Source organism: Oenanthe melanoleuca, chromosome 18, assembly GCF_029582105.1.
Source record: "Oenanthe melanoleuca isolate GR-GAL-2019-014 chromosome 18, OMel1.0, whole genome shotgun sequence".
NCBI lineage: Eukaryota > Metazoa > Chordata > Aves > Passeriformes > Muscicapidae > Oenanthe > Oenanthe melanoleuca.
In genome coordinates, this window is record NC_079351.1 from 6,126,876 (window position 1) to 6,150,559 (window position 23,684).

Below are 23,684 nucleotides of genomic sequence, written 5' to 3' on the forward strand. Positions count from 1 at the left end.
ACAACTTTGGCAGTTTTTGATCTTGGATTGAGCTAAATTCATAGCCCAGAGGGTTCTTTACAAGTGCAGAGTTCTCTTTTGTCTCTGGACACTGAAAAAGCTCATTGCCAGAGAAGATAAAATTCTTTCCCTTCAGAAAGTAAAATCCCTTCTTCAGAATATGCTCAGCTTCTAACTGGTATAATGGCAAGCAGGCTTTGAATTAGAATTCTGTTTGGATATTTCCTGCTTGACTGAAATAAAAGGTCCTGAAAGGTTCATAGTTATAACTACTTCTGTTCAGGTCAGGAAAAAAAGGAGACCCCAACCCACAGCACAGACCTTCTGGTAGAAGGCAGTGATTTGAAAACAAACAAAAAAAATTCTCATGTACTTTATAACTCTACAAACTAAAGAGAAAAAAATAATTTAAAATAATTAGAAAAATGGAGGGGAATATAACTTTCTCCAGAAATGTTCTGACACTCACATTGTTCTCTTTGGATTTCAGTCCCCTCTTCCAGTTATTTCTCATATGGACTTGTTCCCACCCTGCTGGCTCAGAGATTGCCCCCTCCATTTAAATCAGGGTGTATGTGAGATGCTCTGGATGATTCCTGGCACACTCTGATGCTGGCTCATGTGGCTGTTTGCAGGTTGGCCTGGTGTACATGTTCAACCTCATCGTGGGGACAGGAGCCCTGACCATGCCCAAGGCCTTTGCCACAGCAGGGTGGCTCGTCAGCCTTGTCCTCCTGATGTTCCTGGGATTTATGAGGTAGGATGTGTGTGTGTGTCTTTAGGGGACTGGGAGGTTCAGCTGGGTGAGGACAGTGAAGGACTTTTGCTGTTTTCCTGTGTGCTCTGTCCCTCTGCTCCTTGAATGTTGGTTTCCGCAGTGGTGTGGGCTGTGGACCCAATTTGAAGGATGCACTTCCTGACTCTCTGGTACATCCCATTTCCTGACTGGTGGGAAGGACTTTTCCTCCCGTCCAGAGTCTTCTGGGACCTTTATCCCATCTACCTTTTTGACATTGTCCTCACTGTGGATGCATTCCATGCTTGCCTCTGTCTGCTTTGCTGCTTTGTGACTTGCAGAAGTGTAAGCTTTCTCTTGGCTTCTGGCAATGCTCTCACAGCTACGAGAATGTCAGGAACACAAATTCCTGTATAGCCAGGCCTGTCTTAGCTCCTCTAGACCCTTGCTGCTCAAGACCTTGGAGATGGCCTCCTGTTTGTCACGCTGGTTCACTGGAGCAGCAGGTGGAGCTGAAGGCTGTGGATACAGCGCTGATTTCTCAGGAGTTACTGCTACAATTGCCATCTTCTGGTGGGCTGAGAATCCCTGCTTGCTTCTTGCTTGGTTTTAAAATAAAATAAATCAAAATTCCTTCCTGCCATTTGTACAAGTGGACTTTTGAAGTGCTAGTCTTTTTAAGTAACCAGCTCTGCCAGCCTGAATGTGCCTTTGGTTTGGAGGCAGAGCTTTTGGGATCTGTTCTGTGTTGCTGTGTAGGGACACTGTATTGTCAAATGCTCGTGAGTGCCCCACCTCAGAGTTGGGTGCTGCAAAGGCTTGGTGAAATGATATTTGTGGAGTTACCAGTAACTGGGAGCTTTAGAAGCAATTCCTTTTAGCTATGTTAGTTTAAAACATAAATTCAATATATGGAATTCAGCACCAGCAGACAATCCTTCAAGGTCAGCAGGAAAGCACAAATCTGTGCACCAGAACTTCATTGGATTAAGCTGAGAAGACACAGCTCAAAGTGCAACATGCCTTGGGATTTCTGTTGCTTTTGTTCTGATACTTGTGACTTCCTCATGCCCATTGGGCACCTTTGGTGCAGGAAAAGCCTGGGTGGAAATTGCTACACAGGCTCAGCACTTCCTTTTATTCTTGCAAAACTGGTCTCTTATTTGAGCTTGATAGGTTTCTCAGTGAGAAACCACTCTAAAGCCTTAAATAGGATTGTTTTGAAGGTGTTTTAAAATGTATTGATTAACATTATAGGACTGGTTTTAGCTGAGATAATGATATTCCTTCCATCAGTAGCTCTCCCTGTCTCCCTAGACAGCTTTTTCACTGCCTCCAGTATTTACCTGCATGCATGAAATGCTCCTTGTTCTTGTATTGCTGCTTTACTTCTGATGCCATGTGTAAGAATCTTTAAGGGACCAGAGTACTTTTGCCATGAGCTTCAGAATAAAATTCATTTTATCCTAGGTTCTAAAAAGAGGAAGGAAATTTGCTTTCTAGCAAAGGCCAAAGTTCTCTTGTTGCCTTCAACCCACAGGAACACCAGGAATGTGCCTTCCAAATATCTAAAGTGTCTTTTTGTATCTGAAAGTGTGTTGTATTTTACTGCATGTTGTGGTCTGCTTGAACACCTGAATCTCAAGAGCCAAAGGGAGCAATAAACTGAGATGAAACTCTATCAAAACAGTGTGTGGGGAGCTGGCAAAAGGATTGTTTTGGTTTGTTTGTTTGCTCCTACAAAGAGATGAGAATTATTCTCCATCTCTCTTCAGTGACAGTTCTTGACTATTACTGATGATATCAATTGAATTCTTCTCTCTGTAGCTATATGACTACGACCTTTGTGGTGGAAGCCATGGCTGCTGCAAATGCCCAGCTGAGATGGAAGAGAATGGAAAAACGCAAAGTTTGTGTGGGGTTTAATTCTCCTTTTCCTCCTGTTGTTTTATCATTAGGATTTTCCTGGCATTCCTCTGCATCTTTGCCTTGCCTAGTTACTTACTCTAAAGAAATAAATTTCTACTGTACTTAACTTTGCCATATAAAATATAGCTGTTAGTTCCCTGTGGGGTTGCTCATTAAAGACAGGATTTTCTGCTTCTGCTTTGAAAAATCTGTTGTGCTGTCCACATTTCTTACTGAAGTTTCTTCTTCACGCTCTCCTTGCTCAGAAGCGCTGCTCAATGAATGTGGAGAGGTGGCAGCCAATATATTGGTGCTATTTGGAGTGTGCTGAGGACTATAAATCCTTGCTGATCTCAGGTCATTTAACTGGGACAGGCTGGGATGTCCTTGCTGTTACTTGGGCAGTATCCCAGGTTGTGGACAGTTCTGAATTATGTCCTTGCTGTAAAACTTACTTGTGGCTTTGCTAGATCAGAGGGAGGCATAATTGTTTGCACTGATTTAGACCTCTGGCTTGGTGTTACTGGGATGGAGTTAGGAACTAGACCTGCTTGTACTGGTTATATGTGCATGGAATTATTTTTTTTTTCTCCCGGTTCTGCAACACTGCAGATCTGCCTGAACTTTCCAACTTCCTTGTGCTGCTTATCACTACATGAATTGGGCAGTGTTGCTCTGTGTGTGTATGTGACCTGGGGCTGGGACAGCCTGTCACTCACTTCAGCCTGCTCTGCTAGTGTCCTGTTCTGCCCTCCACAGCTTCCCCTGGGCTCCCTGGTATTGCCTTTGCTTGCATGTCCTCCCCTCCCTGTTTGGGACCTTCCTTTTTGTGTCTGGAAGTGACTGTGACACTGGGGGTGACACAGTCTATACTGCGGGCAGCAGATATCTCACAGTGGTCTGGTCTTTTCATCCAGGAGGATGATGAAGATGAGGATTCTTCCTCTGGAGTGTCTGACAGTGATGTTCTCCTCCAGGATGGCTATGAGCGAGCGGAGACACGGCCTATCCTGTCAGTTCGTGAGTACCCAGTTCATGCTTTCACCAGTCTGAGGCCTCTTCTCTGTAGACAGTGTTCCAGTGGACTCCTCTGCCCATTTCACCTTAATTCCACGTGCTCTCATCCCAAAGTCCTCAGCACTTGCAAGATAAGACTCATTGAGAATTCAGTTTGCCTTCTGCAGCCTGATAAAGATCTTTTCCTTCTAGGTCACTAAGATGAGAACATCTTATTTTCTAAATACCTTTAAACTAGCTTCAGCAGAGTAATTGGCCCAGTGACTGCAGCTGTGGAGTTGTACATAGTGTCCTTCAAACTGCTGCTAGGGCTTCCCGAGTATCCAGGTAATCTGGCCTCAGGGCTTATTGGAGGGGCTGGTTGAAACTCTTCTTATTTTTTAACTTGCAGAGAGACGTGGCTCAGCCAATATCTTTGAAATCACTGAGAGGGTGGAAATGGGTCAGATGGCTTCCATGTTCTTCAATAAAGGTAAGTGAACATTTTCAAAAGCCCCTTTGGGTCCTCCTGCACATTCTGTGTATGGCTGTTCCATAAGTTTTCATGCTTCTCAGTGTGGGTTTGCATCCTGAGTTTGTGATAATTCCACCCAAAGGTGCTGTTCTTTCTTTCTGTGAACTGTATTCATCCTCCTGTGTGGTATTTCTACAAAGTATTTATGGGCTGGGTGGGCCAGAATCTGCTGTGATGGGCATGGAACCATCAAAACACTGCAGATTATGGGAGCAGTTTCTTGATACAGGCAAGTGTAAGTCAGTGCCTTTCCTGACTGCACTTCACCTACCTCTGAACTGCATCTGTCCTCTGTGATCTCCACTGTCTGAAGCAGTAGAGCCTGGTGGTAATGTTTTCTAGTTGCATTTGAGAATAAGACATTCAGGCTTCCCTGAGCCTTGTAAACAGCAGTCTGAAGGAGAGAGATTGTGATAGGAGCTTCTAGGAATTGTCTGGGGAATCATCAAGAGAACTGGGACATGAACGGTTGAAGAGGTCCCTGCTGAGGATGTGATAGACAGCTGGCTTGTCTTTTTGCTTTTAAGTATCTTTTGTATGCCAGGGAACAAACTTGTAACCCTGCTCTAATAAAGCCCCATCCATTGCTGTGCGTGCTAGAAATGCAAACCACAGCGATGAGGATCCTGAAACCTGTAAAGCAGGACAATGAAATGCTGCACAGAGCCAGAACATCATCAGACACCATGGCTGTGCAGTTTTGAGCCTGTCAGGCCCCATTTTTTGTGGAAAGTGATGTTTTCCCTTGTTTGCTGGCCACCTTGTAAAGAGTTGATGGAAGGCTGGGTTTTTTCCACTACATTACATCAGGGTTATACCAGCGTAAAGCTGTTGCCTCTGAAGGACAGCTGGGCTTAAGGAGTGAATATTCTTTGAACTTTATTTATTTATTTTAAGTTAATTGGAAAAAAAACTTTTTCATTTTCCTGCATGCCTCTTCTGGGATTTTGTAGATTTGAATCATTTAGGACTATCAAAATAATCCACCTTGGACTAGGCTGCCATGTTTTTAGTCAGAGAAGTGAAGTGTGTCAGAAACATCTTGTTCCTGGTCTTTCCTGTACCACCGAGTTGTTATGATCTTAGCCAAGTTTTCTTGCTTGTTTGCTTTGCTATATGTAAAATATGGTGAACACATCCCTGTCTCTTGATGTTCTTCTGAGGAGTATTTAAGAAGTGCTTTGAGAACAATCATGTAACAGGGCTTAGCAGTATTGCTGAGGATTGGGCAGTGGAGGGATGGGGATCACAGGAGTCAGTGTTTTCCTCAAGTTTCAGGAGACCCCTTCCTTGCTTATGCTTCAAAGAGGAGCTGGAAAGGACCCCCAAAAGCCAGGCAGGTTCTGAGCCTCTCTGGTGCTCAGCCAGTAGAGGGTGCTGGGAATATGTGTCCTCCTCTCCATCAGCAGTAATGGAGCTTCTGAGCAAAGTTAAATAAACTGCTTAGTACTCTTAAATCTTAATCCCTCTTCTTAATGTTGCTTTAGCCAGAGTTATCTGATTTCTGTGTTAGGGATCCTCCCCAGGGTCTACTCAGTCCATCCAAAGGGGTGAATCCATCTGCAGGAAGGTGGCTGGAACAGCTGCAGGCCATGGCCTGACCCTACTTGTGACTTCCAGATGGGCAAAGGGCCTGAGGCAGCTGTGGCTTGTTTGCTGCTTTCCCTTTGATCTCAGCAGTAAGACTCCATCCCTGTCACCTATTCAGAGACACCTTGTGGCCTTTGAGTGACTGCAGAGGCAGGTGAAGGAACTCCCTCTGCAGGTCTCTGCTGAGGTGCTGCCTCCCCACAGCTGCACAGAAAGCCTTCAGCAGGGCAGCTGCTCAGTGACCACTTAGTGCTGAGAAACTGGGCCACACTGGGGAATTCTTAGCTCTGGGCACCAGCCTGTGAGGTTTCATAGCTGGCAAATGTCTGGGTGTTTACTTATGATATACAAAGTATGGATCCAAACCCAAAGTGATGGAGGGCTTTACAGCCTCCAGAGGGAAGGCTGATGAAAGCTGTGCAGTAGACCTCAAAACCCCTGATTTCTAGTGAGTTCTCTGCTTCTTTCCCTTGACTGATTCTTATTTTCAACAATCTGACAGGAGTTGAATCTGCAGTCCTAGGAGGTAAGCTGGGGATAAATCTCAATTTCAGATTGTCTGCTTTCTTAAAGGGAGCTGACTTTAGGTTTAGGCTGTGAAGAGACTGTGTGCTCTTTTGAAAGATCTGGCTCTGAAAAACTACTTTTTTCTTGAATTAATTTTTTTATTTTTTAATGTTGGGTGCTTTCTTCTGGAGATGAGCAGTCATTTATTGCAGTAATAGATTTTAGGCGCATCTGTCATGCTGTTTCCTCACAGGAAGTAATTGCTTCTTTTTTTCTCAGCCTGTTTTGTGCCCAGTAATGAAAGTATTGATTTGGGAGGGTGAGCAGCAGTTTATAAAAGAGCTGATGCTGAAGTCTTCCTGTCTTGGAGAGCATGAGTTTGGGAGAGGAGTGTCACCTGTGCTTCCTGCACACAGAGAGGTCTGCATTGGGATGGGAGTGCTGGGTACTGGCTGGTGCTGCTGTGGCTTAGCTGGTCATGCCAACTTTATTTTGTGTGTGTGGGGCAGCTGAGTCCTGAGACCAATCACAGATCCCAAAACAGAGTATCTGTCTGAGTCTGTGTTGTTCTGAGTGTCTCTGCAGCTTCTGTCCTATGTCAGACATTTTTTAAAACCTTCAACCGTTCTTAATGGAAATTGGAGAAGACTGGTGGGTAGTTTGTTGCTGTCTCCAGAACAATGCAGAGACACCCTAACTGTGAAGACATCTTTCACAGAGCAAGAAAACAAGGGGAGAACTGTATAGAATGATCTCACAATTTTTGTAGGAAGTCCATTTGCCTCCAGGAGCAACTCTAGAGCACTGATTTAGTGTGCTGCTGTAAAGAAGCAGGGAAGTTCTCTCAGTGCTTTCCTGATACAGCCCCTTTCATGCTAAGCAGGCTTAGCATGTGGAATATTTAAATATTAAATATTTAAATATTAAATATTTAAACAAAGGAGATTGCCTAATAGCGTTTCCAGACATCCAGAGGCAGTATGATGGCAAAACATGGTGAAGCTTTGGGGCACCCAAGCACTGTAGGAATGAGTCCTCATTCCTGCAGCAGCATTGTCCTTGTTTGATAGTTGTCACAGCTATGAGTGTGAGGTTTGCTTAAGATGTACTGGGATTAAGCATCAGGTGGCATCACAACTTGTAAGTATGGGCAGATTTCTTGAGCTGTTTTCCTTCAGTGTCAACTTCCTAAATTAAATAAATTTGAAGCTTTTATTCTCTTACTCATCTGACTCTGAAATAAAATATCTTCCAATTTGTTGGTGAAATTTATACAGACTTGCTTACAAGAAGAGAATCCAGGAGTCTCATCAAGCATTTCTTTATCCCTTTAGATTTTAGCCCTTCACAGCAGTGTCTCGTGGCTTGGTAAGGCTATTCTGTGCATCCAATTAATTTGTGTGAGATTTTCTTTTAATCTCATAGGTGAAGGCATGGCAAGCTTTAAATTAAAAATAATTTTTTAAAAAAGAAAAAAAAAAAACTTATCCAAAGAAATTAGTAGAGGCAGGAACAGTGTATGTTGTGGCATCAAGGTAAGTGGGATGCAGAAACAGTTTTAAAGCTTTGCAGAATTGTACCTTGGCTCAGCTGCCAGTGGTAGGGAATCTCCCAAAGCAGCTCCATTTCAGCCCATTGGAATCTGAACTCTGTAGGCCAAATCCCTCTCCTACAAATCCATATTGTGAAAGTCCTGCAGGTTTGCAGTCAGAGGATTTGGAATCAGCAGAGCCTAAAAACATTCTCTCTGCATTTTACTTTGTGATCACACTGAGTCAGAACATCATCTGGATGTTTGCCTGTGGCTGTTCAGAGTCGACAGCTTTGTCTGGCAGGTGACTTATGTGAGACCTGTTGGTCTTGACTGCAGGATGGCTTGAACCCTTGATAGAGGGTTTATTTAGTGTCAGTGCCAGGTACTGAAGGAGGCAGAGTGAAGCTCAGAGACCCCTCATGCCCCATCAGTTCTGTTCCCTGAGCTTGGGTGGAGTTTGCTGCAGAAACTATGGAGGTAAATGGTGATTTAAGATCTTCAAAATTTTGTATATTTGAAGAGCAGAGAACAAGACTCTCTGTGTACTCTGCTGAATCTGGACAATATTTTCTTTTTCTGCAGTGGGTGTCAACCTCTTCTATTTCTGCATAATTATCTACCTTTATGGAGATCTGGCAATCTATGCAGCAGCGGTGCCAGTCTCCCTAATGCAGGTGACCTGGTAAGTGTGCTTACTCCTGAGGGGCTGTGTGCTGCCAGGGAGCAGGGCAGGCTTAGGGTCAGCTGTGCTTTCCAAAGCATGGGGTGGAGAAATGACTCAAGGACAGCTCATCTGTTGTGGGTGGGAGGTGAAGGTGTTTTGTATTCCCCACCTGAGTGCCTGCTTGCAGACATGAGACTTGTTGCTCCATAGTTTGACTGCAATACTCTGCAGTATGTTTCCTTCTCTGTCTCTTTGGGTAAGAGTTGAGGGTGTGATGCTTACTAAGCCTGAGGCTAGTGAGTGGTGTTGGGACATGGACTTAGCTCTGGACTGAGAGTGGTGCCTTTCTCTAAGAAACAGATAATAAAGAAGATTGGTTTGATCAAATCTGGGTCTGATTTAGACTTCTATCTCGAAAATGGAAAACCTCAGCAATCCATAAAAGATCTAAGCTCGCCAGTTTGATGATTAAATGAGGAAACTTGCAAATAACTGCAGGCAGTTCAAGAATTTGCCTTTAAGTCTCTGGTACTCAGTGACTTGCTGTGTTACACAGTCCAGAAGATGTAAGGAAGTGAGTGTGATCAGGGACAGAGAGAAGGATTGGCTTCTGCTCATTCTTCTTTCTTGAATGCAGGAGAGGGGAAGACATCTGCTAGGAGTTAATTACTGTCTTTTGTTTCTCCCTCCTTTCCCAGCAGTGTCACTGGCAACCATTCTTGCAGTGTTGGAGATGGCACAAAGTACAACGACACGGACAAGTGCTGGGGGCCAATTCGAAGGATTGATGCTTACAGGCTGTATCTGGTGAGCTTCTGGAATTGGGATGACCACTGTTGCTGTTTAAACTTTGCTTCTAGTGCATAGGGATTTTTTTTTCTTTTAGAAATAATATAGTTCAAGTGAAAAACAGAATATGAAACTTTTGGTTCAGTCTGGCTTTTTTGGCCAAATACCCACTCCCTATTCTTGGTGATATGGCTGTGTTTGAAATTGTTTGCCATCATAATGATCCCTATGGTTTTGAGTTTGAGTTCTGTCCATCTTGGTGTGTAGCTTTATATTGCTTAAGCAGGTGAGATGTTTTTGCCAAAGGCTGGGTTTTTCTTCACTGGGTTTTTCAATGGCTGGCTAAGTAATTTTCACTTGAGGGTAATTGTTGTCAAGATACTGAAGTATATTAAACTCACTTGAGTGCTTAGAATATAAAATACCCAGAGTTGGAAGGGACTCACAAGGATCATTGAGTCCATTCTTATGTGAATAAAATTGCTACTTGAAAGATGATGGAAACAAGCAGCTTAGACAACATCCAGGGCTATACACTGCCTTAGTAATAGCTCTGTCTAGTTCAGGATTGTCTATTGCATCTAATGCTGTGCTGGGGTTCTGCTCTGAACCCAGGGTTTTTCCCAGAGGATGATGAACATGGTTGCTCTAGAGCCTGGGGAATGCTGAGTGCTTGTATTTGGAGGCAGATGTCGGTAGGGCAGAATGGGAGGAAGAAAGGATGCTAGTGCTGTGTAGTGTGGCTTCTGTTAAGGGTCTCAGTGAGAATTTTAAGTAGAAGGAATGAGGGTTGCTGTGTGTGTGCAGGGAGATCCAGAGGTAATTTTGGAGTTAGTGCATTTTGGACATGCAGTGGATCACATTCAGTGATTGCAAAAGTAAGAGCTGGGCCTCAGAAATATTAGTGAATGTCAAAGTCTAGTTAATTATTTAAGAGAAATATTATTGCTTTATTAAATTTTGTCTCAGTCTGTTTCTTTAAAACTTCTAGAAGATTGAAGATTTCCTTCCTGAATTTCAATAACTCTCCCTGACCCAGCAGAAGGAGCTAGTTAGAAAAGGCAGACATGCATTAATTACTGCCTGTGTCTCTCCGATATTATGTCTATAATTCATGAAGATAATTGTTGTTAGGACTTGCAAAATTAAAAAAATTAAGACTGTGTAAGCATTAGACTTGCAGTCTGTGTACATAACTCTCAGAGGAGCTTTTCCCTCTGCTTGTCTTGTGGATTTGGAAAATAAATATCTGCCAAGTCTTTGCTAGTGGTTAATCCTTTCCTGCTCAGTAATTGGGATGAGGCTTCAGTGTTGTTCTCTGTGCCCTCTTAGATGGAGGGTGGGATTGTTTGTGGGAAAGCAGACCAGTGCAGTGGGTTGCTGCTGGAGGTCAGTTCTCACAATCACTGTTCTTAGGATACTTCTGGGTGTCATCATTGCCTCTGAGTTCTGTTTTTCTGTTAAAAGTCTCTAATGCTTCTTACTGGGTGAGGGTGGGAATAAATTGGGACTTGTTCTGCCTCAGCTCTTCTGGTCCCACTCCCTGGTTGCCCTGTGTGATTTCATTCTCCAGAAAACAGGGAGGATGGTGACCTCTTTAGAGAGGGATAAGAGATGTAATCATTTATAAAACACTCAGACCACATTACTGACCCTGGATTTGAGTTTGAGTACCCTTGAAGTGGCTGTGCTGGCTGAGATTTTTCACCTGCTGTCCTGGTTAATACTTTCCCTACTGTCCTGTTTGCAGTGTGGATAACTAGTGACAAGTTGAACTCTTAAACTTTCTGAGAGAAACCTGGGGGTGGGAGGGCAGGGCAAGGAAATCACTTGATTTCAAGCAAATAATTTTGTAGTAAACCATTGTCATTATCTCTACACATTTTGTCTGAGCTTCTTGTGTATAGAAGTAGAGTTTTGAACATGCCAGAAAAGCTGAAACCTGCCTGTCTGAAGGGAAAAATGCAACATGAAAGTGAGGAGGGGAGAGATGCATCAAGAGTAAAGCATCTCTTGGTTCCAGGGGATCATACCCATAGAGAGCTATTCTGTTTTCTTAACTTTCTATTTTGAATTCTTGCCTGGTGGAATAATTCAGATTCCACGTTTCAGTGGACAAACAAGGTCTCTTTCTGCAAACAAGTTTCCCCTGTGGCAAGGGGACAGATGGACACTGTGATCCCAAAAGAAAGCAGCTGAGTTTTTGGATCAGCCCTTTTGTCCTAGATGCCTGCCTCTAGTTTTCCTACCTTATCTTAGTACTGTATTTAAGTTTAAGTGACTTTTAGGAGGAAGATGTGTGGATGTAACTGAAACTTCTTGCCTGTTTCAGTGAAGCAGTTCTCTGGAAGAAGTGTTGTATTTCATACTCTGTGCATGACCCTACAGAAAACCTATTTTGGAGGAGAATAATCTATTTGAGGTTTTCTGGACAAATGGTGCCAATGGGAGCTGCTTTGTGCCAAGTCCCACCAGTCTGCCAAAGACCCGTGCTGCCTTCCTCCTGTCAACTTTTTCTCTCCCAACACTGTGTCTTCTTTTCAACAAAAACCATTTCAAACATTGACTCTTCAATCTGGGGATGGAGAGAAGAATAATGGCTGGCGTAAAAATCCTTCTTCACGCCTTATTGTCTAAAAAGGCTTCTGGAAGCTGTCTCTGCTCTGATTACTGTGAATGGAAGCTGAAAACTGTGTACATAATGAGAATATTTAGACAGATTAAACTCTTCTCTTGAGACTTGCTTGTCTGTGCAGCATCTTTATTGCTGCTCCAAGATTTCACACCTAAGTGTGTCTGCAGAGTCTTCAGAGACTGCTAGGCCCCTATTAACCTTTGTCTGAATAAACGGTTGTCTCGCTTCTTGTTTATAAATTGCTTTGGAAAATAAAAACAAATAAGTGAAGGCAAGTGCAGGAAATATGTAAATAGACTTCTGCTCCTGTCCCATCACCTGCTGCTAATATTTGCCTCCTTTTTGGGACCGTGAAAGACCTGGGAGGCTTGAAGGGTGAGCCTTGCTGTACTGTTCCACTCCTGTGAGGGCAAGACCCTGCAGGACAGATTTTCTTTGAGGAAAGGTGTGTGTTGGGCAGCCCAGCGACCTTGTTTAAGGCAAGCAGTGATCACAGTTAAAGCAGATCGATGGCTTTCTATCTTTGCATCAGACCCGTTGCCACCCTGCTATGTCCTCAACAGCTGGAGTGACTCCCAAGTCCCTTGGCTGTCTCTGGCAATGCTGAGGTAGGGTCACATTCTCTCAGTGCTGAATTCACACTTCAGTGCAGCTGCTTTATCATGCTTTCTGTAAAGCCACTGGGCTTGCTGGGGAGGTCACGGGGAAGGGGCAGCAGATTTAAGTTTCAGATCTTTCATTGTAACGCTTTCTTGTCTTTCTGTCCAAGTCATGTGGCAATGTGATATGATAGTCCCTGTTTCTAGAAAGCAGGTACCGAGATAAATAAGAGATTAAATCCTGAGGATCAACAGCCATTCAGAGTGTCTGATCCAAACTGTGTTCATGACCTGGCAAACAGTACTTCTGTTCTGCACCAGGGCAGTCATTGAGGCTGAAACCTCGACTCTGTTCTCAGCCCTCCTCTTGTGGCAATCTGGGACATGATGTCTTCCCATGATAGCAAGGAAATGGCTTAAATTCTCCAGGGGAGCCGTGTGCCTTTCAGGAGAGGCACTGGCACAGGTACTCCTGGTAGCCTGGCTCAGTAGCACGTCAAAGCCACCAGGTGCATCTGTTCTGTCTGAGTCTCCGTTGGTTTTTTTAGCTGCTTGGGGAAGGGACGTGGCATCCGCTTGTGCCGGCTCACAGATGCTGCAGTTTCGCAGGCAGCCCAGCGGGCGCGGGCCGGGCGAGCATGGCAGCGCAGATGGTTTAATGGAGATTATCCCAGTTGGAAACGTGCTTGTGCAGTCAGTACAACGAGCGGGCTCACAGGCGCTCACTGTCCCTCTTCAGGAGGGGACAATGTCACCCTGGCCCGCCGCTCTGATCGGGGCTGCAGCTGCAGGGGGCTGTGCAGGGGGGTCAGGGGGTGCTCTGAGGACACACACACTGCTGTGCCATTGCTCAGCACCAGCAGAACTCAGTTGGCAAATGTAAAGGCTGAGCTGATAAGTGTGCCTGCTCTATGTGCTCTGCTTCCCTCCACGGCATTTCTCCTTCCTGCCTCTGCCTGTGCCCTGCTCTGGGTAAAGGAATCTCAGATTTTTATTGTCAAAATAGATCGTTTCAAATGCATTTACCTGCACTGGGGCAGTTTTACCAGCTTGTTTGGTACACGATTCTCTTGTGGCCTGTCAGTCCGTTGTTGGCTTCTGTAGACTTTTTTGTTGGTTTTTTAGATTTTTTTGTTGTTGTTGGTTTTTTCTTTTATATTTTGCCTGCCAGCAGTGATATGAGAGGAACCCTCATGGCAGTACTTGTACATCCCTGCTTGATCTAAGCTGTCTGTTGCCAACTGGGAACTGGAGCAGTGCTGCAAGCAGAGTACTTCTTCCAAGGGCACCTGGGTTTTCTCCACCATGCCCTTTGCAGCAAGTGCTTTTCCTGTGCCCTGCCTTCCTCAGCTGTGCCCTGCAGCAACATTCAGTAATAAATGGGTCACAGCTGCTGTCTCCTGGATGTTTATTCTTACAGGTCTCAATGTCTAGAGACCTTGAAAACCCATGGTGGGGAAAGAAGCTGCCTCAGTGGCAGGAGCTGGACCAGGTAGGGCTGATTTCACAGCACATCAATCAAAAAGGTTTAGGGTGCTTGTCCTGGGCTCCCAGAGTGAGCCTGTAAAAAGGAAGGAAAGCTGATAGAAGTTTATCCTGATGGTGTGAAGTCATCATCTTGTTTATATAAATTACCTGAACTGTAGTGTTGTTGTGTTCTAGGTTACCTCAGCTTGCAGTAAGGATGCAGCAGGACTGGGACACTATTAGCTTGTCACCCCGCATATGCTATAAGAAGTTATTCATGGTAAGACCTTCTTGCCAAAAATACTGCATTATATTCCTTACCACAAAATAGAAATAAATGCACAAAAAAGGCAGCTGATACTTCTGTGCATAAAGACAGTTCTGAAAGCCTTCAAAATAAGAAAAAGCTTTTCAAGAGTCCAGAATATTGTGCCATTTCTGTGTGTACAGGCCACCTGAGTTTTGAAACATTGCTGTGATACAAGAGGAATTAGTACTGCATTAAGTATCAATATCAGTAGGCCACATTGTTATAGGTGCCTCTGAAATATAGCTTTGCTTGGCTAAAAGCCCTGTCTCAGAGGCTGACTGGAGTCGTCTCAGGCCTCTCGTCTACTCAGCTTCCAAAAAGTAAGGTCAGTTAAGTTGTTGCTTTGGTCTGAAGTGGTTGAAGAGGGAGAGGAGCCAAATTCTGCTAAAATAAATTGTGTCTGGGTGTGGGATGGGAAGGCAAGTCTCAACTCTTTTTATTGTGCAACTAATAGGTTGAAATTGGCAGACAGCCTTGTTAATATGGCATAAATCCTGCCTCCTTCATCCTGGTCCTTTCTTCTGTGGGCTCATCAATAAATCCTTCCAATTGCTTGCTCATCATATGCCTGTGACAGATAAACTGGCTCTCCTAGAGGTTGCCACACTCCTTGTGTTTCCTAATGCAAAGAGATCTTCAGATAATAACTGGCCTTGTGAAAAAGAGGTTCCTCCTGAGCTGTCAGGAGGAGAGGCAGATCAGTGTCGTGTTGTGGAAGTGAAATATAAACTTGTTGTACCAGTGACCTAAGAGCTGGAGTTCAGCTTCTGATGGGTGATTTTTCTTGCTTCCTTGTAACTGATGGCCTTTTGAGTAAAAGAAACATCAGCCAGAAGGCAAACACTGGGTGAGAGAGTCAGCCTTTGGGACCAGACTGAAGCAACTGCAAGACCACGCTTTGAAGCAACTAACATTAATGGATTAGCTTGTCTCTTTTCACTGGAAAATCAATAGTGCAGGGGACTGGAATGTGTTTTCTGTACAGAGCTGTCTGTTCACTTCACAATGAGAAGTGGGTTTTTCCTAAGTGGAGCTTGGGTTGAGCTTGTCACTTGGACACTGAGCTTTTCCAAAGGACCAATCCTGCCCCTCTGGCACTTCCAGCAGGCTGGCAAGGGCTGTCTGGAAGGAAAGGATGCTGTGGTGCTGCTTGAATGCATAGCCAGGTGTGCTGCAGGTGCTACCAGCCCTTCAGAGAAGCAAGGTGCAAGAAATGCAGAGATACAATGGGCAGAGGCCATCAGTGAGCTCAGGCACTCTTGGCTTCCCCAAGGAAGAATGTCCTGCACACTTCGGTGCTTGGTTTGACTTATGTGGTATTGGATGGGATCATGAACCTTGGAAGCAAACCAGCCAAACAAACTGGGTGAAGCAGTGGCTTTAGATAGATTTCTGTTTGCTTTTCTGCACGTTCTGCAGTTGGGAGCTGACCAGAGGTGATGTTGGGCTCAAACCACAGCCCTGCTGCACAGCACAGCCACCCTGCCAAGGCTGAGGCCATGCTTCTGCTTTCCCTGAATAAAGCTGTCCTTTGGAGTCAGCTCACTTGGGCAGCAAGGTACCAAAGCTGACACTGTTCTCTCCTGATATTGGAGACCAATGTCTCCTGAATAGGGCAGGTGTCAGAACTAATATCTGTGATCACCCCCTCCCTACGCTGAGTGGTAAAGGTTTAAAAAGGGCCTTTTTGCATTCCTTTCTTGGACTAGGCTGTTCCAGCAGAGCCACAAATCTTAGGTTTTCAGAACATTTGTAGAAAATAAGTAATAAATACATTTCTCCCGTGCAGTGTTACTTTTTGCAGTGATTGTGACAGCATCCTAGGAGCCAGAGTTGGAGAAGACCTGTTAAGTCAGCTAAACAATCCCCTGGGAAATGCAATATAAGCCTTTTTCTTAACAGCATATTTTCCAGTGTTCTGTTTGGTGCTTTAGCACCAGCTTTGTTTTTAAATAGAGGTCTGACCTTGCTGCCTGCTTGATTCACATCAGTGTTTTCATCAAGTAAGACAGCAGTCTTGGTCTCTCATCCCCTGGAATTACCATTAATTCCTTAATATACAGGTAGAAAGTACCAGGACTGCAGATCTGTGCAGTTCTGCTGCTATGAACGTTATCAGAAGCTGTGGAGGATAGCTCTGGGACAGACCCATATATCTTTTTACTCCTAAATAAGTCTGCAACTTAACACCATCCTAAATTGCGCTGTATGTCTGAGTGAGATCACTGATGCTCTTGTCCAAAAATGTGGATTTTTGGACTACATCAGCAAATCCCACACGTAGCTCATGCTTCTGTAAGCAGGACTATAAATACAAATAATGCAGCTGGGATTTATCTTGTAAGTTGAAGTCAGTATAATGCTCTGGGGCAGAGCTGATCTCCCAAGCCTGTTGCACCTGTTTGGTGTGCACTGTACAGGGAGGAAGGCTGGAAGTGAACAGACACCCCACTAACCCCAGGCAACAAGGCTTCATCTCTTATCTTGTGCTAAGTATTTTCAAAGTGAGGGACTTTCCTTCCCTTCAGGCAACTCCTGCATGGCAGTGAGCAGGATGATGCTGCCCCTGAAGCTGCATCTTCCAGGCAGCTGGAGAATCCTGTGAAACTCAACTGAGAGGTTTGTAGGGGGAAAAAAGTAAAGGGGACAAATAACAGCTTAGTGGTGGAAGCACTGTTGGTGTTGTGGCAGACAAAGGCTTGGTGGCTGTCAGGAACATTCATCCTTGCTGAGCCCAAGTACCTCCTAACCCTGGCAGCTTGTACTTGACATGTTTGCAGGGCCCTCTGTGCATCCGTGTCATGCTGGTCCACATCTCCCTCGCTTTGTGCTGTCTAACCCAGGGGCTTTTGTAGTCAATATAAATATTGTAGTTGCCAATGCCCTGCCAGGAGAGGCTACAAATATGCAGGAATTGGGGCAGTATTTGTGTATAAAGATGATGCCCTCACACTTTTCTTAGAGGAAACTCATTAATGTCTTATACCATGTTAATGAATTGGGGAGGCAGAGAACAACTCCTCAAGGTCACCCAGTGTCAGGAAGGAGGAAAGCTCCACTTTCATGAGCTGTAGGAGACCAGAGCAAGCTGGTGGTGGGGGGTACAGCCAAACTTGGCCCTGCACCTCCTCTGCTGTCCTTCCAAGTATTACAGCCCAAGCATTCAGCTGTCCTGCATCTATCCACTTTGCTGCTTCCCTCCTGCTTGTTCAGATGCAATTAGGAGATGCAGAATAAGGGGGAGCCAGGGGTCAAGGAGGCAGTAAAGTGATTACAAGATGCTGCAAATGGCTGTGCCATAAATACTCCAATGATAAAAAATTAGATTCCAGTCACCTCGGGGTTACTGCTGGCCTCTATCTCTCTCTTCTTGTGAAAAATGATAATGGAAGTGTATTTACCCCAGAGAGTGTAAGCTTGCTGCTGGCTGTGATCCTGCACACCTCAGGTATGCCAGGAACAGAATTCTTGCACCTAATGACTTTCTGAGAACAGTTTGTGCCTGAATTCCTTCAAATTAAGTGGAGAAAGAACTGATATTCAGAGTATTCTTCCAAAGTGGAAAGTTCCTGGTGCTCAGAGATTGACCAGCTCCAGAAACAGGCTGTGGCACTGAGTAGGGATGGGGAGAGGAGAGCAGTATCCCCAAGTACTGCCTTGCTGTCCATGCCTGTGGAGGCTTCCCAGTTCACAGCTGGTTTTTTGTGTGTTGGATGACCACCAAGGTCAGAACTTAAGGAGCTGACATGACTACACCTTTTTGCTGGGTGGGCAGTTAGAATCAAATGCTGGTGCTGAGCTCGAGCCTTTGAAAATCTCTAGATAGTATTCAGATCCACTGCAGTTGGCATCTTTGGGGATACAAGCACTTCTTTTCATCCCTTGCTGAAAGTCTTCCATTTTGTAAGAGGCATTAGGATCACTGTGGCACAGGAACTGTTGGGAGGAAGCATCCAGCTTAAAGGGTACTGTGGGTGAAAGGCCACTTTGCTTTGCTGGCAAAAACCAGCCTGGCAGCAACCTAGGTCTTAATTCCTGGAGGATGCCTCCTCCCTGCTGAAGGAGCTGGGGAAGAAGGTGGGTGAGGGCTCCTCAGTGCCAGGAATGTGCCTGGTGTGAGTTATGATTATAAAGCTCTGCCAGGTGTCCCGAGTGCAGCACGTTAATTACCGGAGCTGCTGTGGCAGCTGCCTGCTGTACCCGAAGCAGAACTGCCCTTGTTTCTTCAGCTATAAATATTCCTTGTGGATTGTCTGGTGGCTATGGCCTCCCTCCATTGTGACTTCCTGACTCTGCAGGGGATCTGGAGGTTAAAATTTCTCTTGCCTCTCAACTTCTTTGAGCAATCCTTGTTCTGTGGCTGGTTTATCTCTTTTCAACCAACTTTGAGCTTCATAGCAGCTTGTCTGCTGATAACTTACTGCCTATCAGCACAGCCTCTGCTGCAGCCCTGCCTCCAACCTTGAGAGGCTGTGGATTTTCAGCTTTTTTTTTTTTTTTTTTTTTTAGCTCTCTAAAAAGCTCCTTCCTGAGCAATCAGACTCTTTCCATGTATTTATATTTGTACTGTCCGCTGCAAGGGGTAAAGCTTTACCAAGGAAAGCTTGGATCGCCGCCCTTGCTGATAGGCCATCTGGCTCTGTAGCTTGAGATATGAGCTCATGTAGGACAGAAACATGGCCTTGTTACCCTAGTGAAGGGGACAGGAGATGGCAGAGGGGACACCACACTCAAGACCCTTTTCCCTTAAGGTGTTTTAGCTGAAAAGCCCTGGGGCCCTGGCAGGAGTAACTGGAGCCCATCTTGGGGTAGCACTGCAGTAGCCACAACTTGAAGTGAGTACAGAGGAGCTTGCAGAGGCTGCAGGTGTGTGCTGGGAGAGCTGCGGGTAGGTCTGAAATGCCATGAAGCTGAGGAGTTCCAAACAAGAGTGGGGAAAGCACCATGCATGTAATATTTCTCTCCAAAGTCAGTCCTAAAAATTCCCTGAGGGTGTGAATACAACACCAGTTCCTAAGGAATTACTAAAGGTGATAGGTCTGGTTCAGCCTTCCAAGCAGGAATAAAACCTCTGATTTGTTCCCATGCCAATAAATCCAGTTTTGCTTTTTGGACTTCTTTTTCCCTGTGTGTGACACACTCTAGTGAGAAGCAGCTGAGGTGGGAACAGAGTATCCCAGTTCCCTGACATCTTGTTTGCTCTCTGTACTTGTGCAGTCTGGTTTTGTTGGATTGTTTCATCTGTCCCTTCTAGTGCTCATCTGAGTTGTGAAATAGCTCTGAGCTCGGGGATGTCTTGCAGAAGCAGAGCGAGTGTCAGAGTTCCCACTCCTGACAGCATGTAAGAAATGTCTGCTTTTTCCTGCTGTGCTCAAGGAGATTTCCTTGCTTCTGAGCACTGAATCAAGCAAAGCTTCCTTTGGGAAGTGCTCGTCCAGTCAAGCCTGTGTCTTGTTGGTGTCAGGTTTTGCTGTGGGAATGTTATGTACCCACAGTCCAGTATCAAGCACTCAACCCTTGTCTTTCCTGCAAAAGTGTCAAAGTCTTCCAAGGAGAGTGATCCATTTTATTAAACCAGTGACTTTTTAATGAGATCTTATCTTGCCAGTCTCTAGAGTTATTTCCTGTGCTGTCTTGTGGGGCAGAGCTGTGAAATCTAAACACCAGTATCTGCAGAGATGGAGCTGATACCATCTTAAAGTGAAGTTTGTCTGAGATGTCACTTCTATCAAAGGGAAGCAAGAACTCCAAGGAATGTTCTGGTTTGGGGTGGGTTCTAGTTTTGAATGAGAGTGTGAAAGGCAGAGAGGAGGAAAGGAAAAGGCAGGGTGGCTGAGGGCCCAAAGGGAGATGAGTATCTAAGGAGTGAGCACTGCAACACCTCCTCTCCATCTTCACATTAAAACTGAGGGATCATTGCTCTGTTATCTGAAACTTAGCAACTTCTCATTGGTATGATAGCCATGTGCTGCATAATGATTTTATTCCAAAAGTCTTGCACGTTTTGCACTGCTCCTGGCACATTTGCTGCATTTAACAATCATGGTCTCACTTTGCTCAGGTACATACCCTGCTTCCACCCACTCTTTCTGAAAGTTACAAGGCCCTGAATCAATAAAGAGCAATAGCTACTGTTTTTAATTCACTACTTGGCAAGCACCAAAACCAGATGCAATTCTTCCAGATGAGTTTGTGTAGCATGAAAACAAGCAAGTTCTGATGACAGTTATGAATGAGGCTGGTTTTTCAGATGGTTCTCTTGCAAATGTATGCAGGCACTAGCCATAATGCTGTAACTACTGTATCTAATACATGAATCAGCCACATTTTGGATGCTAATTGTGCTTCCTGAGCTTTATTGGATGCTGCTGTAAAAGCCACATGCTAAGCAGCAGATGAAAGCTATTGAACCGTACTGGTTCAGAGTGATAGATGGACCCTTCAGGTCAATAAAGAGCCTCTTTGGTCAAACAGCCCTCTGACTGGCATAGAGCATGTTTGTATGGTCTGAAAAACTCCTGGCATTGGCTGGCCATCACTTAGTGGTTGAGAGCTGTCTTGGTGGTCCTCTTGGCTGCAGCTAAGCTGATAAAAACCAACCAGATGTCCTATTAACCCTTGATCTTACTCTTGCTTTTGTAAGATAATCCAATAAACAAGGTTATGCAACCAAGTTTTAACATAAGAGCTTTAATAAAATATACTTTTAGAAATATATATATATATATATATATATATATTTATAAATAAATATATTCCAGGCAATGGTAAGCCCTAGTTAGTTCCCCTGTGGCAACAAGACTTGAGTTGACCAACCTGCTTTCTCATTTTGAAATACTGAGAGCTGACAGGTGCAGAAGCTGGGAAAATGGTATCAGCTGAGTTGCCAGCCCAGGGAAGATCCCAAACCTTTGGTGCCTGTATTGCTGTGGCTTGGTGGGAGGAATGGATTTGAAGTCCCTCCCAGGAGTTGAGCAAGCTGGTGTGCTGCTTGTGGCTCCTACTAGCCTGCAGGGTAGAGTGTAATTCAGGGTGACAAGCTGCTGTTCTTTCTTCTTCCCTCACTGGTTTCTCATTTTTTGGCTGGAAATGTCAGTAAAAGCAACAAAAACACCATCTTTTTTAGTTATTAGTATGCTGGATTTTCATGCTGTTTTTCAGCATGAGAAAGGAAGAAAAAATAAAGAATTTTGCATTTACTTGCTGTGTGTGGAAGCCACGTAGCCTCCACTATGAGCCTGGTGATTTACCTGGCCTTTCCCATTTAATGGAGGAGCTTGGAGGGAAATGAGGGAATAATTCTTAATAGCCAGCCCTGTAATGGTTTCTCTCTGCCATCCTGTGAATTTAGACAGCATTTAATAGATTCAGTTCCCTTTCTTAGCTGAAGGAGGTATTTCTTTACCTTGTTTCAGTTTAGCAATGAATCAGTCCCCTATGCCTGCTTGTTTCTGATAAACCACTTCACCAGCAGAAAAATCTTAATCAAAATAGACTATGCCCATTCTGCCTTGGGTGGGTTTATTTGCTGAATTTTAGGAAGATAATTATAATCTACTAGAAAATACCTCAGCTTACTCAAGAGGTGAACTGGAAAACTTGAAAGCGTTTTTTTCATCTGCCTGGGCTCTGCATATTTGACTTCTGACAGGGCTGACTGGTAAAGTTTTCTATGTAGGTTTTAGATTGTTTGAATTACATGTGTAATGAAGTACTTTTTAAATTATTTCCCTCCAGGAGAGACTAGAGCTTGGAAAATGTTAGGTAGAAAGTTTGGGATATGTCTGAGGTGCTTATTTGGGCTTACTTTTTCCTTAGGGAGAAGTTATGAAACTAATTAACTTAATGGGTTGGAAGAGCATTGAGGTGTCTGGCACAGCGAGGCAGAGGAAGTAGACATCCTCCTGCTAAGCACTGTGGTCTCTTCTCATCCTTTTGGGGATGTATTTTTAAACAGGCTTCCTGGGCTTGAGACTCTTCTGGTGGTTGATGTTGAGATTAGCTCTAATCCAGGGACTGAGTCCTTGTCTTCATGTCCTGGCTGTTGGTGAGAAACTGGCCCCTTTTTCCTGCCTTGTGCTCAATCCTGTTGAGCTGTATGCAGTTTCACTTCAAAATGATGTTGATCTGGATGTTTAAGTCTGGATGTTTAAGGATGTCCAGTTCTGCCCAGGCTTTTTCTTCCAAGCAGCCCAGTGTGTTCTGCACCTTCCCTTCCTAACAGCAGTTGGCACAAATCCCTGCAAAGCAAGGCAACTTCATCACATTTCAGACCTTAGCATTGTTTGTATTGATCCATGGGTATTCATCTTGGATCATTAATGGGTGTCAAGTGGAAAAGGTAATAAATTTCTATTGCACTAGAATTGATCTCTCACTTGGCTCTTTTGGACCAGGCCCTTGTTAAGAACAGAAGGCACTGATCATCCTAAAGGATGGGGGGAACATTAAACCATTCAAGCACAACAACTTGTATCTCTTCCCCATGAGTTAAGCAGTAATGGCCAGAGAGGAGGAGAGTTGAAAACTTTGCTGAATGGATTTGGTTATTTAAGATGCTCTGAAAACCAGAGAATAACTGCAAAAGGTGAAGGACACCCAGGTTCTTCCAGTACCTAAGGATGCTTTTTGATGCTTTTCAGCAACTGAGCCCCACATCCACCTTGACACATCTCCTTTTCTCGGTGGATGAGGCAAATCTGGGTTTCAGACCCAGCTGCTTTGGTGCTTGATGATTCTGTGTCAGTCCTCGCTATGGTTTGAGCGTTTGTTTTGCCAATTGGTTCTGGAGCATTCTCATTTGCAGCAGGCACCTGCTCCTTAATTATCACATCCTTAGTTTGTCTCTGTGTTCAGCGCTTTCTGACGCAGGAGCTATAAAGTGATTTGAAGGGAGGCTGTGCTGAGCAGTGTTGGGAGAGAAAGTTGAAAGAGATTAGTCACAAAGTCAAGAATACTTGTCAGTAAGACAGTTGGTGTCAACTTTTGTTTGCTTTGGGGCCTTGCCCTACATCACTTTTAGTCAAAGGTTTATTTAGTCTGTTGGGGTTTATGCACTGCTCTAGGATGGAGTGGCAGTCCCTAGTGGGCAGGAGGGTGGAGTTAAGAGAGAGAAGAGTAAAGAAAGGTTTGTAATTGACTGGTTTGCTTCTGTATTAAAACCTCAAGTCCCATAACTATTCAACCTGATTTGGCTCTTAGTCTTGCTAGTTATGCCTGTGGCATTGTGTTCTGTGTGATTTCAGCATATCCTCCAACAACCATCAGTTGCTTCAAAAATCTGAATTCTGTGCATGCTTCCTGTCCTTTTTTTTAACCTGAGCAGTAAAAGCAGGACTTGGTGTAAGCAATGGTCTCAGATCAGAATATATCCCCACGAAGCAACATGTCAAACCAAGGGTTCTGTCCCCTGCT

General features: G+C 44.5%; 1 protein-coding gene across 2 annotated transcripts in view; it reads left to right on the forward strand.

The window, feature by feature from the left end:
* Positions 1-23,684, forward strand: part of TMEM104 (transmembrane protein 104) — a 43,186-nt gene that overhangs the window by 2,617 nt on the left and 16,885 nt on the right. Inside the window, exons 3-8 of one of the 2 annotated variants that reach the window (XM_056505608.1) lie at positions 636-757; positions 2,564-2,645; positions 3,562-3,664; positions 4,053-4,133; positions 8,389-8,488; positions 9,169-9,277. In XM_056505608.1, coding sequence (XP_056361583.1) covers positions 636-757; positions 2,564-2,645; positions 3,562-3,664; positions 4,053-4,133; positions 8,389-8,488; positions 9,169-9,277 — 597 coding nt within the window. The remainder of the gene's footprint in view (positions 1-635; positions 758-2,563; positions 2,646-3,561; positions 3,665-4,052; positions 4,134-8,388; positions 8,489-9,168; positions 9,278-23,684) is intronic. The other variant, XM_056505609.1, reaches the window with a different exon arrangement.